The 18765-nt window shown below is 43.5% G+C and overlaps 1 protein-coding gene across 1 annotated transcript; it reads left to right on the top strand.

Annotated features, from left to right (window-relative positions):
• Window positions 1-1073: 1073 nt before the first annotated feature.
• rnd3a (Rho family GTPase 3a) lies at window positions 1074-15990 on the top strand. Its single transcript, XM_037091652.1, has 5 exons — window positions 1074-1401; window positions 1717-1804; window positions 11501-11610; window positions 13249-13383; window positions 13626-15990. Exons 1-5 carry the CDS (start codon window positions 1252-1254, stop codon window positions 13872-13874), a joined length of 732 nt encoding a protein of 243 aa, XP_036947547.1. The 5' UTR covers window positions 1074-1251; the 3' UTR covers window positions 13875-15990.
• The last annotated feature ends 2775 nt before the right edge of the window (window positions 15991-18765 follow it).

Raw genomic sequence — 18765 nt, forward strand, 5'->3', positions numbered from 1 at the left:
AATTTACTTTCTAATCAAGAGTATTTGTATATACTGTAATGATGAATAAAATCATTTTTGAAGGTGCACAGTGGAGCTTCTCCGCTGTGTTTGAAGCCGGTCATTAGTTAATGTTGGTAGACTCCATTTTTAAACTAACGTTAGCCACTGTCGCTCTCCGTTAGCAGCACGGAGAGAGACTGGGAAGGTCTCATTTTTCATGTCAGTGAGAAAAGTGATTAATACATGTAAATTGCCCCTTTAAAACACAAATTATTTTGCATATCATGCCAATTTAATTACATTTAATTTAACTTTTGGCCTTGAACGAAAGTAAGGGCACTCAATTTTTGATCTTTCACAGTGTCTTCATTGGTAAAACACATCTGTGTTTACTTTTCACTAATCCCCCTTCATCTCAGTGCTAATTGTAATTAGCAGTTAGGCTATAAACAAACATTGTAAGTTAATTTCCTGTTCTTTTTGGAAATGTATGTTATCTAAATGTCTATTCATTCATTTATTTAGTTTGAGGTTGCGGTGTTTAAGTCTTTCATTTATATGAACAAATCAACAAAAATCACAGGCTTTAAAGGAGAATATAGTTGTGTGATGAGATGCACTCTGGGATATTTGGCCCTAAACCAGGAAGTGACTTGTCCCAGAATTGAATTTCGCCTAATTTTTTAATGTTAAAAAAAAAAAGCACATGGACATTTTTAAATGTCTGCCCTTGTTGCATGTTGACAACACAGTGACATTTGCTGGCATTTGTTGAGCACGGAGTGGGTCATAATCTGAAGTTTTAAGCCTCTTAATCTCCCACTGAAAAGGTTATTTTGTTTTTATGTGCCCATGTTTTTTTTGTTTGTTTGTTTGTTTTTAAAGAAAGAAAGAAAAAAGTGAATAAACTTCCGTCTTCATTTTATTTTATTGTTCATCATCTTGTATTTAAGGGGTATGAAAGTTGTAGTCCGAAGGGGGGCGCCATGATGGAGGAAGGGCCGGCCGGCAGGCTGCTGCTGTGTGGACGCTCGCGGGAGGGACGAGCCTCGTGCGGGCCGCTGCCATTGGCTCGTGCGACGTTATAAATACAGGCAAATGGCATTTACCGGCTCAGAGCAGGCGGAGACACAGGGGGAGGCAGGCAAGCTGTGAAGCAGGGAAGCAAGTTGGGAGGCACCTCGACCGCATCTGTCGCTTCACCGTACACCTCGACGACACCTGAGGACTGGACTCATTATTTTGACACTTAATCCCGACGGGAAATCAATGAAGGAGAGACGCTCGTGTCAGAAATCATCTCTGAAATCCGGCATGGATCCCAGTCAGAGTGTGAAGTGTAAGATAGTGGTGGTGGGGGACAGCCAGTGCGGTAAGACCGCCCTGCTTCACGTGTTCGCCAAGGACTGTTTCCCTGAGGTGAGACCCTGCAGGCTGACGAGCGTGACGCCAATTAACCTGCTTTTATTAACACGCTGGGCTGATATGACCAAACCTTTATGGAGATGGATGTGTCAGATGGGACTAATGCTCCAATAATGATGAAGGACATGTGTATTACCTCTGTGATTCATGCATGTGTTGGCTATAATCCTGACATTAAACTGTATTTGTAGATACAAGTTGAGCACATACAGGTAGTTACATAGTTTCATTCCTCTGTTTACAAGCTTATTTATTGTCATTTTCAAAGTTTAAACACTCCATTTCTGATGCCTCCCCTCTTTCCCGCAGAGCTACGTCCCCACCGTGTTCGAGAACTACACAGCCAGTTTTGAAATCGACACTCAGAGGATTGAGCTCAGTTTGTGGGACACCTCAGGTAATTACGCCCTCTCTCCCTACCTTCACCTCCCTCCTGTTTCGCCTGCTCCATGGTTGGGTGTCACTGGAGGTCAGTTCTGGTGCAATGTGGGGACATGTCCAAACATGCTTCCTGTGACCCCTGTGGACATGCTCTCCTGCTGATAAGAAATGATCCGATAGAGCTACAGTTTCAATCTGCGGTTTGGCCACATCCTCTTAAATTAAAGGAGCACTGTGTAGTTTTTGAAAGAATCCTTATTGATTGATTTTTGTTATTATTCGCAAACAAACTAGAGAAACAGACTCTGTTTGTGTTCATGTCTGAATAAACTAAATAACAAACTGACCTTAAAGGACAACACCATTTCATACTTTGTTTATATGTGGCGGACCCTGCCACCTTTCCAGCTACAAGCAGATCAGTTATGGAAACAATAACTGTTTATGTGTTTGTATTAATGCCATCATTATTATTGTAAACAGTCAAATCCTGCCTTTAAATTTCTTCTCCAAAACTACATAGGGCCCCTTTAATGCTACATGCTTCGGTATTTCCCTTAAAATGTCTAAAACCTTGAACTGTAAAGAGGCTCAGGCTCACATTTTTTGAATAATGAAATTAATCTGTGACCCATTTTAATCAATAAAGCTGGGTTAATCCTTTCTCTGGAGTCTGGAGTCGCAGCTCCTACAAGCCAGGCACGTTTTCCGCTCGCACCATGAAAGCTGATCACCTCTTACCTCCATAGAAAATGGTTAGTCTTATAGCTTTAAGTGGTAACACAGAAATGCATCAAAGTGCTGCGTTTTTTTGATTTATGAATTTCTCTCGGCTGAGCAAAATCGAAAGCAGAAACAGGAAAGGAACGATAATGACAGGCTGAACGGAGCTCATATTCATACATCTGGAGAACATACTTTGAAATTCTCCCCATTGGGGTTTTTGGGAAAGTTTTGTCGTGCAACATGTGTACTGACTCTCTGGTTTTTATCGCTTTGTTGGTCGGACTTTGTATTCGGGGTCCAAACCAGCTGCTGTGTTGTGTGTGTGTGTGTGTGCTTAAATGTGTGTTTGAGTGTAAACAAACCCACTTTCCCATCCATCAATGCCCAAGCAGTGAATAGCACAGCAGTCAGGCGTGAGTGAGGCGTATGTTGCGTGTGCGCGAGCATTTGGTGTGCGTGGTTAGAGTGTGTGTGTGTGTGTGTGTGTGTGTGTGTGTGTGTGTGTGTGTGTGTGTGTGTGTGTGTGTGTGTGTGTGGGTGCGATGGGCGGGGACAAGCAGACAGCCAGCTGTTGCGGGTCTCTGGCCTGGAATTCCTGAGCGATGTTTGAGTAACTTTCCCGAATGTGGAGATCAGCATGGAAAAGTTCATCCTCCTCGGAAGAAACAAAGAAACAGAGTCAGTTTGCTAGCACTTTATAGTAAGAAACATTAATAAATTGTAAATGTACAGTTTAGTAATCATTAGTTAATAGTTATTTCACCGTCAACAGCCAATGAAATGCTTTAAAAACAATTATTTGAGCAGTTGTTTACATAAAGTTGCAACCAATATAATACTTTGTAATACTAATAATAAACATAAATATTTGGATGTAAGTGAGGTTTATAAACCATTTAGTAAATGTTTTAGAAAGCATTTCATTATTTGTTCTTTGTTCACTAAGCATTAGTTAACTATTAATTAATGATGCTTACTGTAAAGTTTTACCATCAATTTGAACAAATTAAGATTTTAGGCAGATTTTGACAACAGTTGGATCTCATCTGGGCAGCAAAAGCTGCTACATGAAGTCAGATACAGTTTTATACTTGAACTCAGAATCAGCACATAGTCCTCGTTTTCCGGCATTGTAACAGCACAAGTGAGCAAAACAAGGAGCTCACATTTCAAATTCTTCCACCCCTACAGAATGTGTGTTTTTGTTGAAGTGGAGAGGCGAAGAAATGAAAGCCGGCCAGAGTGAGAATTTTGTTTTATTGCGCCGTGCTGGCCGGTCGCCTGGAGCCATTTTTCTTTTTCTCTCTGCTTCATAAAACAGCGAGGGGGGGGGCGCGGTTCCTATTAGATCAGCGGGTCTGAGATGGAGCCAGCCCCCCCACCCACCCCCTCCGCCTTCCTTCAATCCTCACCCTCCATCCAACACACATACACACACACACAGTGACTGATTGACACAGCTTTTGGCTTGACTGGTCCCTTTGTAGAGACACCCATCGTCCATGGCTGATCCAATTGATCCGTTATCTCCAGAGGTGTGCTAAGAGAGAGGGGAGGTGCAGCACGTGTGTGTGTATGTGTGTTTGACCCCAGCATGCAGTCGGACAAAGACCAGGACGCTGAGATGAAGACAAACACTCCATACGTCCACCCCCCTCCCTTCCCTCACAAACACACACACACCTACGCACACCGTGGTGGTCTTTGTTCTGCTGTGATGAGTGGCCTAATGAGCAGCCTGGTGTGTGTGTGAGTGTGTGTTTGTGTGTGTTTAAAAGGGAGGGTGATGAGAGTAATTTGGGTCATTAAGGTAAATGCCTGCCAGTTGTATTGCCTTCCATTTGTCCCACACCCTGCTTGTCGGTGCTAGCTTTGCCTCCCCTGACTGAGGGTGGGGCCCGTCGGGTCCGCGGCGCAGCCTTTGATGCCTCACACTCCTTTCACCGGCAGAGGAAGCGGTTTATGCAGTCTGTCTGCCCGCCTGCTCGTCTAAATGAGCTGCAAAGGTGTTTGTTTGAGAGTCAAACTGGAGGATAGGAAGAGATAGTGAAGGTAAACAGAACAACTCCTGTGGCTCAGTGCCTGTGTGCCCGAGGCCCCCTCTCATTTTCCTGAGTTGAAAGAGCAAAAAATCCATCTGAAAACCCATAACTAGGTAATCTCAGACAGGGCTGCTAAAAACAGCAATTTTCATTTTTGACAGTTTACTTTTTTTCGCCCCTTTTCTGTGCTTTGGAGTTCAGTTTTCAAAATCCCAGATCCCGCAGGACTGTCTTTACATTGCTTTTCCACCAGTCCTAAACCCAGATTTATTGAATATACAGCCACATTAACTGAATCAAACATTGATTTTTTGGGGGGTGGGCGTTCATGGAGGCTGGACATCAAGATGTCAACACAACACTGACTATTTGCTAATGACTATTAGTAGTCAGTTGCTTATGTACACAGATCTGAATAATGTTAACATTTCAGTAGGCTCTTAAATGTATGTCCATTCCTGTTTGCACCACCTCCAGAGGAAAACATCTGTCTCTTTAACTGCTAAACATTACATTATGTTCACAGGCTACCTTTCCTTCTGTTGTTTACTGTGTCTCTCAATGCTCTTTAAACAGCCGTTTGCTGTGTGTGAAACCAAAACAACAAGTTTTAGGCTGGGAAACCAAAACAATTAGCTGAAAGATGCTAAAAGTATCCAATTATAATATGATAAATTTAAGTCCAGTATTCTTTTTAGCTCAGGGTTTTCTCTCTGCACCAGGTCCCTCCAGGTATTAAGCTGCTAAACGTTCTGCTATGTTTACAAGCTAGTCGCTAATTTTCTTGCTGCTGTCTGGCGCTGTTCTGTTTTGTCTGTTTGTTTGTCTTTGTGCTCTTAAAACAGCCGCTTGTTGCATCCGGAAAATATGCGATGAAAGCGCTCGGAGTGAGACAGTTACGTTTCAGGCCGGGAAACGAAAACAGTGAGCCGAAAGAGGCTAAAATGATCTGACGGGGGTCGGGTGTATATTCTCAGGCGACCCCTTTTGACACAGTCACCTGATCCACTGTTTATATTAAACACTGATCAAAGCAGCTTTTACATTTTCTGTCAAATCAACTAATCGTTTCAGCAGTAATCCCAGGCTCATGGGAGGTCGTTTCCGACAGATTTTGCACGTTTGCGCTTGTGAAATAATCGCAATGTACTTGTGGAGTTGATTGCAGGAAACTTGGAATTAGTAGCTTAGCATTTAGTACTTCATATTTAGAGATGTTTGTTATAATTTTCCAAAGCTAGGACACATAAAAGCTTCTGTAAAAACACAGGAACTCTTTGGCATTTCCACATCAAGGACTCCCGATGAGACAATTGTTGTGGAGTGTTAGACTCCAAGGATCTCATTCGATGGTATTTATCCTTGGGAACCTTAAGGGAAAGTTCTTGATGTTTTTGTTTTGGAGCTGATTTGAACAGCTGCCATCCTTGCGCATTAAAAGATGACCCACTTTGACAAACAGGAAGAGAAAGTCAGATAAAGGAGTTCGAGAGGAAGTCACAGGATGACACGGTTTGGTCAGAGCAGCCCGGATGATCGCTTCCTTCTGTAGGTTTCTCAAGCATGTTGCATGTGCCGATTCGCCCCGTAATGCCGGACGGCTTGGCTATGGGACGTTTCCATGCACCCAGTAAGCCCCTCAGCCGCTCACACACACACGCACCGTGCCCCCTCCATTCCTCCGTCGGCAGCCATTGTTGCACTGGATCACATTTCTGGGCTCAGCGAATTGGAGCCGCATGTCTGGCATTCCTCAGACTAAAGGTTTCTACTTCCTCCTCCACAAAGACCCCTATTGTCCCCAGCAGGCCCAGATCCTTGGCAGGGTGAAAGAGAAGTGGCGTGGTTCACTAAAGCCCTACCTCATTTCTAAAAGGGAAATTGAATCACACTGGAATTTGCCGGCTGGCGAGAGAGCACTGAGCCGTTGTTGGATATACAGTGTATGAGCTAAAGGACGTTGGAATTCTGGGAGAGATTAATGGACTTCCTGTCCGCTAGTGTCATGGAAATACTGTGTGATGTTACACCTGACATTAAAATCTGTGTCCGGTCTTGACACTGAACACTTTGCATTCTTGGCTCTCCGTGTCCTGCTGTTCACCTGCTCAAACGTGCTGCCCGTTAGACTTCGCCGGTGTTTTTGTGCTGGCTGTAATGTGTGTGCCACTTGATTCACACTTCTTTGTTGACGTGGCTTTGAGTGTCCTTAACAACAGCTACAGAGCTCATTACTATGGATCACCATAGTGTGCTTTAGGTCCATTCACATGCAGATGTTTGGTTTTCATTTGGGTGGATTACCTGAGATGAGATCTGAGGGGAGAGTGATTGCCTTGTCGAAACCCCCCACAGTAATGCAAAAACACCTGGATCATAAGGAAAGCAAGTTTTGGCCAAACATCTTAATACACTAGGGCCAGGTATATCGTCTTTACATATACTTTAATAAATCATTTCTTACTAATTTATCTAAACCAGAATTTTGCTGATCCAATGGTAGTCTATGCTCAGCAAAATGTGAAATACTGAAGCAGTGAGAATGTAGTTATAGTTATGCACAGGTACTGAAAGTGATCTGTTAAACAGTATGTATCGTATTTTGTATTATATTAATCATGTCAAAGTAACATTCTGTTAAGTAACGTGTAATGTTACGTTACAGATTGTGTAATGAATATCATATGATGGATCTAAACATGAAGTAACGTGGCGCGTTGAATCAGAACCTGTCTTTTAGATTGAAATATTGTACAGTGAAGTGGTATTGTCATATATACAGCATCTAACATATTGTGGGGTAACGTAGCATCAGAACATGTCATATCGTTATCTGTCATATCGTAACATAACGTATTATATGGGTCTATATCATAACATTGTAAGACGTCTTACAGTAACTTGTGATCGTAAAATGTTGCATTGTGTTTTATCTTAACGTGTTTTCGGTGTTGTAACTTAACATCATTCCATCATTATATCTTATGGTAATAAATAGTAACATCGTATCTTGATGCTATATAGCAACAACGTAACAATTCACACATGTAATTGGATCATAATATACGTAAATGGCAACATCAGATCTTAACGTCTCATGGCAACACTGTATGACCACGGCGTAGAATATTACATAACACATTATATTGCAGTGTAATACACTGCAATATCTGTTATTGTGCCATTAAGCATTTGATGCCTTTTTCAAATTTTAAGTGGCAGGACGTCAGTGTTTGCAGCAACAGATATCTTGGTAACCACAGCAACTACAGCAGCTACTGGTTCAGGTTACTTCAGTTTAAAATTGCTCTCCGTCTCCTCTGTTTGTGTTGTATGTGTCTGGCTGCCGAGAGGTTATATATCGGAGCCGGATGGTGTAGGATGGCACGACGAGCCTGTTGGTGTTTGTTGTTTCCACAGGTGTTCCCGAAGGCCTCATGCCTCTCTCTCTACACACACACACACACACACACACACACACACACACACACACACACACATGCTCGCCGCCCCTCTGCTCAGTTTTGCTCAGCAATGTTAGCTATGCAGTAAATCAGCAGGCCTGCAGACCTGTTGCCATACCTCCAGACTGTCAGACGCAGCTGGCTTACCTCAGGACTGTGTGTGCTTGTGTGAGATAAAGTACATTTCCATGTCAGTAAGCCGTTTTATGTAAAGGCTTCCTACAGGTATTTGGGTGTCTTGAACATCATGGAACATTTAAGAAACAGTATTCCAGACAGGCAACATCCAGAAATGTTGGATTTTTGTTTTTTTTTTTTCTCTGGTGGAAGTCAGGGAACATCTGGGAATTTAAATAATGACTCACGTTACATGAATAGAGCAGTATGTATTTTCCAGCTCGTTTCATGTGTATTTATTGCATTCAGCGATGCCTTTCATCCCAGCTGTTGTGGAAACGAGCCTGAAAAAGCACATTAGCAAACCGGGAAGGAAGGAAGGACATTTTTATACATCTTGGAGAGGGGACTCTACTCGGTCATGGAAAGTCATTTGGTTTTTCTTCATCAGGACCACAGTGGAAGTTGGGTATTGTTTCACGTTATAACACAGCATCCTCTGATGTCAGCGTGCACGACAGTGTTCGCTTGCTGCGAGGGAGGCGTGAGGGAGGCGCAAGGGAGGATATGTTCAACAGGAGGCGAGGGGGCTGGAGAGTGTGTGTCACTGTGTGTTTAAAGGACAGGGAGGGTGGACAGGGTGTGTGTCTTCCTTCCAGATTTAGAGATCCTGTGGGAGAACAATGACAGGAGCTAATTAGATGACAGTCACCAGGTCTTTGTGTATATGTGTGTATACTGTGTGTGCGCAAGCTGTGGGATTTCCTCTTATCTTTCCAGTTGGCAGGAAGATGACCTCGAAGCAGAGTTTAGTCTCAGACGCAGGCTCTAACGCAGTTACGCCTGCTGTAAACGGCAAACAAGAAGGAAAACGTCTCCTATTAGAAGCCTCCTGAAAACCATTAGACCTGTATACACACACTTCACCGCGCCCCATGCAAATTTTTTGATCCGCTCTCAAAGTTGCTGCTCTTCATTTTTTCCTGTTTATGTTGTGCAGCTGGAAATAGTTTGCCGAGATGCACTCAAGGAGCTTTGCAGCTATAAATACTTTAATCTCCAGGTGAAATTTGCAGGGATACGTGCGCACACTCGGAGACACTTTGAAAACAAGACCTCACACACGGCACCCCGCGACTCGGATATGTTTGTTTCATCTCATCAGGGTGGTAAATGCAATCAGTTCATTGGAAAATATCAAGCGACTGCAGTTCACCCTCTCAGTGGCGGGGTCCTGTTTTTCCTGTGATTGGTTCCAGACATTGAGGGCTGAACTAGAAAAAGAAAAAGAAAAAGAAGCAATGAAATGTGGTTGTGATTGATTGTGAGACAGCCATGAAAAATGGGAAATAAATTCTTGCTGGGGGGGGGGGCACATTCCTCATCGCCTGGTACTTCCTGTGTCGTGTCTGCTCAGCGTCAAGACGTTTTGTTTAGGTGGTTCAGGTCACCCATCAGACGGCTTCCCCAGAGATCCTGAGAGAGCGAGTGGAAACACAGAAAAGTTGTGCCCATCTGAAACACATTATGTTTAGATCAAAATGAATTCTTGTGTGTAGTTCCTGGCGGCTTTACTTCCCCGACAATCAGTTTTTCATACAGTAAAATCTATTAAGACAGAATTAGCTACATCCTGGATGGTCTGCGTGTATTGACATTTGAGGAAATTATGCTTTCAAATTCAGGGTTTGAGCCAGAGCACGGCACTGTGTCACCGACCACCGTCTTACTTGAATTGTCCCTTCAGTAATGGCTCCAATTGAAATCCAGGGCTGTGAAACTGGTAGCCTGTAAACGTTTACAGCAAATCAGTCTCTGTAGCCAAATGTGGTTTGTTAGCGAGAAACGCCAGCTCTGTGCTGTTCTTTATATTTCAAATGTTAGCAAGGATTTTATCTTTTTGCGGTCTACAGCGAGGACAAAGAGATTTATTCCTATAAGATGATCTAACATTAGTTAAGCATGACGATGAGCTTTAATTGTCATACACGACACACTTGTCATCACTGAATATAACTCCGCCTTTAAAAGAGATGATGGCAATGATGAAAATATAATTATCTGCACAGAAATGTCGCAATTGTGAACAAAGTGTGAGCTACAGATGTTACATCAAGTTCTTAGAAGGCAAAAGGAGTCATTTCTATTAATTATCATATAATTTTGATATTATTTTGTTGCATTTGGTGGGTTTGCAGTTTTGAGACGATTGTTGACCCCTAGATAAGTTTTGAATCTGCCCATTTGACCTCCGAGCTCAAACACTGACAGTGCCAGATTATGCAGACAGATACAGTTCAGAGTTCTGTGTGCGGCAGCGGTTCGTTTATTGTGCACACATCAGCTGGTGTCATACTTTGTTCTGCGCTGCCCAGGCCTGGAAGGAAGCGTGGATTGTTTAAACGGGGTCGTCTCCCATCCAGACTGTTTAGATTAGGATAACTAGATCCCTGTGTGTGTGTGTGTGTGTGTGTGTGTGTGACAGTGAATTCCAGGCCCTTTTTTTCCACAGCAGTGTTTAGAAAGGACCTCCCAGGGGGACCTTCAGTCACCAAAAACAAAATTCTCCAGATTTTTGGCAGCCGCTTGTGTGTGGTCAGCTCTAGCTTGTCATGTGATCTTGACTCACCTTGACATGACGCCACCCTCTCCTCCTCCCCGTGTCCTCCCCCCTCTTCCTCTCCGGAGATGTTCGAGTCCGGCGGAGAGATGGGCGTCTCCCTCACACATGGCTTCAATTTTCGAGGGGGGAGTCATTTCCTCGCTCTGAAGTTCTCTGTTTCTCTGGAGAGGATTTCTCCAACAAGTGATCTTGTCGTAGTCAGCACATATTTTCTACTGATGCGGCGTTATTTGTTTTTCTCGCCTGGTTGCCATGGATTATGGCTGAGCTGCAATCATGTCATGTGAGAATAACTGTCAGAAGTGCTTTGGAGTGTAAAGCGATGATCTGGCCATGTTCATGCATTCTAGTTTAATGTTTTATGTAGTCACTGCCCCTCGCTTTAGGTATTTCTTTTTCAGTACAACTCCGTTACCTTGAGTAAAAGAAAGTTCTTGAACCGGGCTAATCCAGCCTTGTGACGCAAGTACAATTTGATATTAGTAAAGCATTGATGGCAAGATTTGTACTTGTGTCCCTGGAGCTGAATCCTCGTTCAGAGTTTCCCTTAATAGCCTTCAATAGGAAACTGAAGCCATCATGAGCAGAGTGGTCGAGTTGTTTTCTGCAGGCCAGTCCTAAATTCAGAGGGATGACATGGAAAATTGCATTAACCTGGTTTATGTACATCTGTGTGTGCCCTACAGCTGAAAGAGAGCAGTCAGCTGAATCTGAACTTCTTGTTTTTTCCCTTGTTTCAGGATCTCCGTACTACGACAATGTAAGGCCCCTCTCCTATCCAGACTCCGACGCCGTCCTCATCTGTTTCGACATCAGCCGCCCTGAAACACTCGACAGCGTGCTGAAAAAGGTTTGTCACATTTTTTTCCCTTTTTTTTTATGCCACTTTTATTCAAAAGGCGATCATCCAGCCTTTGACAAGCCTTTCAACTCCAAACATTCCCCTCCTTTGATTTAGTTTGATCTGCTGACAAAAGCCATGGTGCATTTAACTGGATCAGAAGTCTGGTTCTACAGTCAAGACATTTTTTTTTTTTTTTTGCGATCTCGTGATGTAAAGTTGTAAAGCTGTGGTGTGACTGGAAAGTCACTGGGTCAAATCACCTGAGGGGCCGGACGGACTGAGTTGTAGCCACAAGTCTCTCACATGGGGCTGCTGGGTGGTTAACTTATGACTGTGGTTGAACTTGTCAATTCCCACAGGTCAGCCTGCGTCCTGAGCACAGAGCAAGGCATGCAGCCTCAGTCATCTGACTGTCATGGCACATGTAAAACCATTGTTCTCTACAGTTAAAATGCATCTGGCATGTGCTTTTCTTTTTGTACTTCCTGTTTCCATGGTGTTTTATTTTAGCTGTCCATGAAAATTTTATTTGGAGTTATGGCACGTCTGTATGTTGGACCCAGTCCAAAACAGACCCACAAGGGAAAAAAAGACAGTCTTAAAGTAACCCAAGAACCAATAGGCACGATCTCATTGGACTAACTGGATCCAGCAACAGGACCCAACCCAGAACCAATCAGACTGGGTGTGTTTTCAAATCTATACTTTGTTTGTCCGAGGACTTTAGCCAGTGCCGTACTGTCTGTCGAGGAGCCGCATTTGGGATCAACTCAACTCAGTAACTGTGGAATTTTAAGGTCATGGGTGGAGGTTCTTCACTGACCCCCACGTCTTATTTATACAGCTTAAAACTGAACCGACTGAATCTAGAAATTGGTCACATTGGTGTTGGCTTCTGAACAGCTGTATTGTTTTATTCATCTGTTCTGCACACTGTAATCTGTCCATTAGCCAGTAATTAGGACCTTGCTGAGCAGTCGTTCTGCTTCCTGGGCGTCTGTCTGGTGATCAAACTGTGGGTTTGCTTAACGTTACGTTCGCTGAAGGTAGCGTTTCAAGGCAGTGAGCGTCCAGATTAGGAATTAGCGTTGGTCTAGGTTTTTTAGTCAAGGGGTGTTTGTGCAGACAGAAGGCGATAGACTCACTGTACAGAACAACTTCCTCTTTGGATGTCGATGAACTTGATCCCCTGACCAGCCAGCCAGCCAGTCAGCCAGCCCTGAGGCACATTAGCCCCAGATTAAAGCCCCTGGAGAAATGCCATTGATCACAGAGCATTTATTGTTGTCAGGGAGGAAACATGGGGATTATTTGTAGTTCCTTTTCAGGGTTCAAAGCGTGAGGGGCTCCAGGAAGTGGCAGCTGTAACCTTTGTACTTAAAGGATGGGTGACAGGGAGTAGAGCTCATGGGATTTTGTGGCCAACATGCATACTTAAACAAATCTTTGAACCCTATTGGGTTTAATCATCATTCTCAAGCATTAGGCCAGAAAATGGTGCTGAATATCAATCCTCTCCTCATATTATACCTTTTATTTTAGCATCATTGGTAGATACATTTGCCATTTTTCTCACTTCTGTTGAATAACTCAAGTAGAAACGTTGAATGTTGCATGATTACAAGCTTTTGTCCTTCTCCACAGTGGAAAGGGGAGATCCAGGAGTTCTGTCCCAACACTAAGATGCTGTTGGTTGGATGTAAGTCAGACCTGCGCACTGACCTGAGCACACTGGTGGAGCTCTCCAACCACAGACAGACACCAGTCTCCTATGACCAGGTATGATCTAGAATCGTAACATTTTTAAACACGAGAAATTTGAATGAAACAAGTAAACCAGTTTCGTGACTCATTCATGAATAATCACTGATTGTGCACCGTGTTAAGCCATGATTAACTGATCCCTAAGAGCGAAAATCCGCCCGTCATTGTTGACGCGAGTGCTTAGAAATGCGCTGACCTCTTGCTAACCTGAGCCTCTTTCGTCCGGTGGTGACCATATTTGACCTCTTCCTCCTCAGGGCTCCAGCATGGCGAAGCAGATCTCGGCGCCCTACATCGAGTGCTCAGCCCAGCAGTCGGAGAACAGCGTCAGAGACATTTTCCACGTGGCGACGCTGGCATGCATCAACAAGAACAACAAAAACGTCAAGCGCAGCAAGGCGGCCCGTGGGAACAAGAGGATTTCGCACATGCCCGGAAGGCCCGACCTGGCGGCGGTGGCCTCGGACCTGCGGAAGGACAAAGCCAAAAGTTGCTCAGTCATGTGACTGATCAGACTGAGGAGGATTAGACTGAGAACAAGGACAGAGCACAGTGCAAGCAGGAAGCTACGGGGCAGCGCTCTTTCCTGCATGTTAAAGACCCCTTATTTGTCTGGAGAGGGGTTTTATAAGCTTCAATTGATGTACATGTTACTGGAATACTCTGCACCAATGAAAACTCAATGCGTAGTAGCGTCCCAACCCACGTGGCCCCCCGCCCCACCAGACGAGGAAGCTATCCGTCAGCGAGCTACCTGCTCGGGGAAGTGACCCCGCTTCCTCCGGGATGACGGAGCGGACGCGGTCGAGGCTTTCCACGGCAACAGGAAATGAGCGGGAGGAGTGATGTCATTAAGGAGATGCTCATTCGTAAAAAAGGAAGGGTGTGAGAACATGTGATCTTCTGAATGGGAGCCAAAGCCGGTGATGGGGGGTTAGCTGCCTGCGGGGGGAAAAAAAAAAAAAAAGAAAGAGAGAGAGGAGCTGCTGTTGTTTGTGCTGGATCAAAGACATTTTGCTCGGAGGGTTATACAACAACTCGTCATGGTAGTTGAACTGATTCACTCTCACCCCGTGCTCCTGTAACTGTTAGTGTGTGTGCAGAGGAGCTTAGAGGAGGAATTTCTTAGTCCTGCGTGAAGGAAAACTGACGCTGTTTGTCCCCCGCCCCCCCCCCTTGTCTCTGATATGTTGTCGGTATAATGTGAAGTCGTTGGTGTGTAACTGCATCATTTCATTTTTAGCTTCGTCCCAATGAGTTTCCACCATGATCCCCGAGGAGCCCAGCGACTCCTCCGGTCACGCCCGAGCCGTTGGAGTTTCTAACTGCACCGTTTGTACCGGTCGGACAGCCCGTTTTTATTTCCCCGCAACAGCTATAGATACATGATGACTCTCTGAAGACGCATCATGCTAACTGCTCTCCGCACAGACGGTTCATGGAGTCATGAATAAAATGACTCAAAGCTGATTTCAGCCTGTTGGATTTGGCCAGCAGTTCCTTCAATCTGTGCGCCAAACAAATGCGATTTGGCCTTTTTTCAGAAATAATTCGCACAACACATTTTAAAAACCCTTAATGGACTTTTAATGGGCCCGAAAGCTTTAATTGACCAACATTTGACAAATTCTGAGCAACTGTGTAAAATGTCCAAACAAGGCTGACAGCCAGTTCTGAGCTATGAATCATTTTTCCACTGCACTTCAGGGAGGGAGTGGAAATGAGAACAACAATTAAAGCTTGTTTATTAGGCTCTGAAAACATCAGAGCTTTCTGCTTTGCATTTCCCTGAAGTGTTCAGACCCGGCTGTCTGGCAAAAATGTTAACAAATGCCCGGTCACACCAGTATTTAAAAATGGCATACATTTGCAATAAAATCATTTCCTGTGAATTTGTGCCATTGACCGTCAGTTAACGGTCTCAGCAGTGGTGACTTTTGAGGGAACGGATGATTAGAAAGTCCGTAATCGTGGAATCTATTATAGTTAATTAGCTGTGTTGCACCATTCCTTTAATACCAAGTATTTAGTATTAACTCCAAAACTGTTTGCAGACAGAAGTTGATGGTATAAAGACATCTTTTAAATAAACCATGTGAACTTTGTGTCCTGTTTGCAACCAAGCTAATGAGCGTGCTAATTATCAGCCACTCAGCAGTTACCACATTCTGTGTGACCGGGCCTTTTTCTTAAAATTGGATCATGTTATTCCCTCCACGGTCTGTGGGTCTCATTTAAAATGTGTGATGATGTAACAAAAACTGGGCGTCAGTGTGAAAAGAGACTTTTCCAAAGTGTTTTTTTAAAAGTTGTGGGTTTTTTTCTCTCTAACAACAGTGCAATTAATGAGCTGTTCAAATATCAAAAGGTATTGATGCACTTTTAATCTAACTTTCCAACTTCCCAATTAGCTCGCTCGAAATGCCAGCGCTGTCACATTAGGCGGCTCAGTGGCCCCAACTCTTATCTTCACTCTTCTAATCTGTCGTCTCTCCCCCATGTACATTATCATGTTTTTTCTTGAATGTTGATGTCACCTTCAGATGTCTTTGCCGATGTTGTTGCCGCAATATTTATTGAATTATATATTTTCCCTTTAGAATAAATGCAAATGGAATTGAAGAAAGTGTGTTTTCTGTTCATTGAGAGAGTGAAAAAATGGTGTTTTTGCAGTCTTATCACTCCACCACAACATCCAACCGCCTCACAGGAAGCACACCGGTCCTCAATTTAAAGCAGATTGTTGATGAATAAACACTACAGGGAGCCTGATTTGTGAAAACTGCGTTGTCTCAGCATACATTTACACTTCTTTACAGTCTCACTTACATGCAAATGAGTTTTTAGACCATACTTGTATGACGAAATAGGGCTGATAGCAGTCTTACCATTTTTATCTGAACGTTGCATAATTGGGATCTCAGCAGGTGTCACACTTTCCTCTCAGCTTGAGGTAAGACATATTACTCTTGGTCAAGTTTGGGCTGTTATGAAGAACACGCTCATTATTTCTCACTTAATATGGAAACCTATATGTTGAAAGGGTGTTTGCTACATCAGCTGGAGATGTTAATCCCCTGTGAGGTTACTCAGTAAGTTCTTGAGTAAACACAGGTAACAGAAACAGGCTGAGGCAGGTAAAACATGCAGACCACAGCACCTGTGGTGTAAACAACTTAATGCCAGGAGCATCTGTGCGTTTATGTAAAGAGCTTTTCAATCATAGTGATACTGCACAGGTGTCTGAGAGAAAGATTGGACATAAAGCACCTCATGAATAAATCCAAGAAAGCCGCTACACAGTCTCGGCGGTGAAACAGATATATAACCTCGCAGCTGAGCTGACTCGAAAGTACAAGAGGGGAGAAGAGTCAACTTCCTAATTTCGAACAGGAAATGAAACAAGTTGCACAAACATTTTGCTTGGTTATACTGATCCTGATACGTATGCTGACTGTCCTTGTGTTTGCCATCTACCTTTAATTGCACTGATTTGGACAAAGGACACACCTGTGATGTGTTGCCATGATTGCACAGGTGCGGCTGATATAAGGCCAGTTAGCTTCCTGACATGTAACACTCAGACAAAGCCTCGCAGCTGAAACCTGACAGTGGCCTTTGTTTGTGCTCTCTGACAAAAAAAAAGCTTTTTACATGTGCAGTACACAGACATGCCCGGAGTCAAATCTCTTAGAGACCGTAAACACAGCCAGTATTTTCCTCCGGGTTTATATGTGCTTTGGTGGATTATGCAAGGTTTGCTGTTGCCAGACTGTGTAGGGCTGTGTATTATTTTTAAAGACCCATCTAAATGGAGATGAGACGTGAGCTCGTGACAGGGAGGTTTGTTGATGTCCGAACAGGGGGGAAAAATTTTAGGGCGTGAAACGAACGCTGGTCACATCAACAATACTCTGCTGGGCCCTGCTCTCCGTACACCGATAACTGAATTAACTTTATTTGATTTTTGATGATTTGGCACAGGCCTGTTTCTTCTCAGTCCTCCCGGCCCGTCTTAAAGTTATATGGAGATGTTGTCATAGAAACAAGTCTTGGAGCCCAAACCTGCACAAGCTCAGTTTGGTGGTTCAAATCTTTTCATTTTGAGATGAAGTCATTTTCACATACAAACACACTAATTGAAAAATTATATGATTTCAGATGAGAACATGTGTATCCTCTGAAATGTCCTCAAAATCTGTGGGTGGGTGTTTTATTTTCACAGTTCTTTGTCAAATCAGCTGTGCAATAGTACATTTTACTATGAGGAAACATAAGTGTATGTAATCTGAAGTTTTATTATTGTCAGACTGGGAGTTTGTCATTAAAGCTGCAATACAGAAGTCATACATCTATGACTGGAGCTGCTGTTAGCCTGTTAGCTCAGTTAGCCCTGCAGCTAGGGGAGTGTTGTTGTTTACGCCGCAAGCAACAGAGTTTTTGGATTGTTTGGCTCAAAGAGGTCTTCAGGTCCGCAGCTAACTGGTTAGCATGCTAACTACAGTAGATATCTGCAACACAATGCAAAGACCTCTTTGACATAATGTCAAAACTGTTATTTCTTATAATTTTAAGTGAATTTTTGAATGTTTTAAATGCTTTATTAGAGATTTTGTCATCCTCGTTTTGTTTTAAAAACAGATTTAAATGAGTTCCTCATCTTTAATAATCCATGGTGAACAAATCAAACAATTTAATTGCGTCCAAAGCACCACATCAGCTGGATGACAATAACAAGGTCAAGTTAATTCTGCTAACGTAACGTTAGCTTGAGAAACGGGGCCCAATTTAAAGATACGTACAGCAGCTTATCAAAGAAAGAAAGGGGGAAAAAAAATACTGTTCTGCCTGAGTTTACTGGAAAATATTGTAGATTTCATACTAAATTGGTTAAACTAGTTTACAGAGGAGTGTTAACATTCACTCCTTTCGTATGACAACAGTCTTCCCTTTCAGAAAAACAAGTTGGACTTGAGTCCTTGACTGCCTTGACATCTCAGTGAAAAGCAGGTTTTGTAGCAGCTGAATGGAACAAAAAGCTCTCTGTGAGTCAGAGCTCATCGCCTCGTCTGCTTGAAAAGCTACAGTATCACCACGAGCAGACAGTGTCGTACAGGCCGTGGTAAATTCCCCGGGGCTGCCGAGCATGCAAACTGCTTTTGCTCACACAGCGAGCCTATATATCATGCGATGACTTCATCGCATATATAGGGCCTCAGATGTATGAGGTTGTCAGGGGCAGGAAAACAGGGCTGTCAGGTGGGAAATGAATGTCAGAGATGAAAGACGCACAACTGTGTTCCTTATGGCTGCATGGAGGAGCCCATTTAGTTTCCAAGTTGCATGCATCAACATTAGATTTGAGTCTCATTTGTGACATTTATTCCTCAGTGACGT

The sequence above is a fragment of the Acanthopagrus latus genome, chromosome 24 (assembly GCF_904848185.1).
Source record: "Acanthopagrus latus isolate v.2019 chromosome 24, fAcaLat1.1, whole genome shotgun sequence".
In the NCBI taxonomy this organism is placed as follows: Eukaryota; Metazoa; Chordata; class Actinopteri; order Spariformes; family Sparidae; genus Acanthopagrus; species Acanthopagrus latus.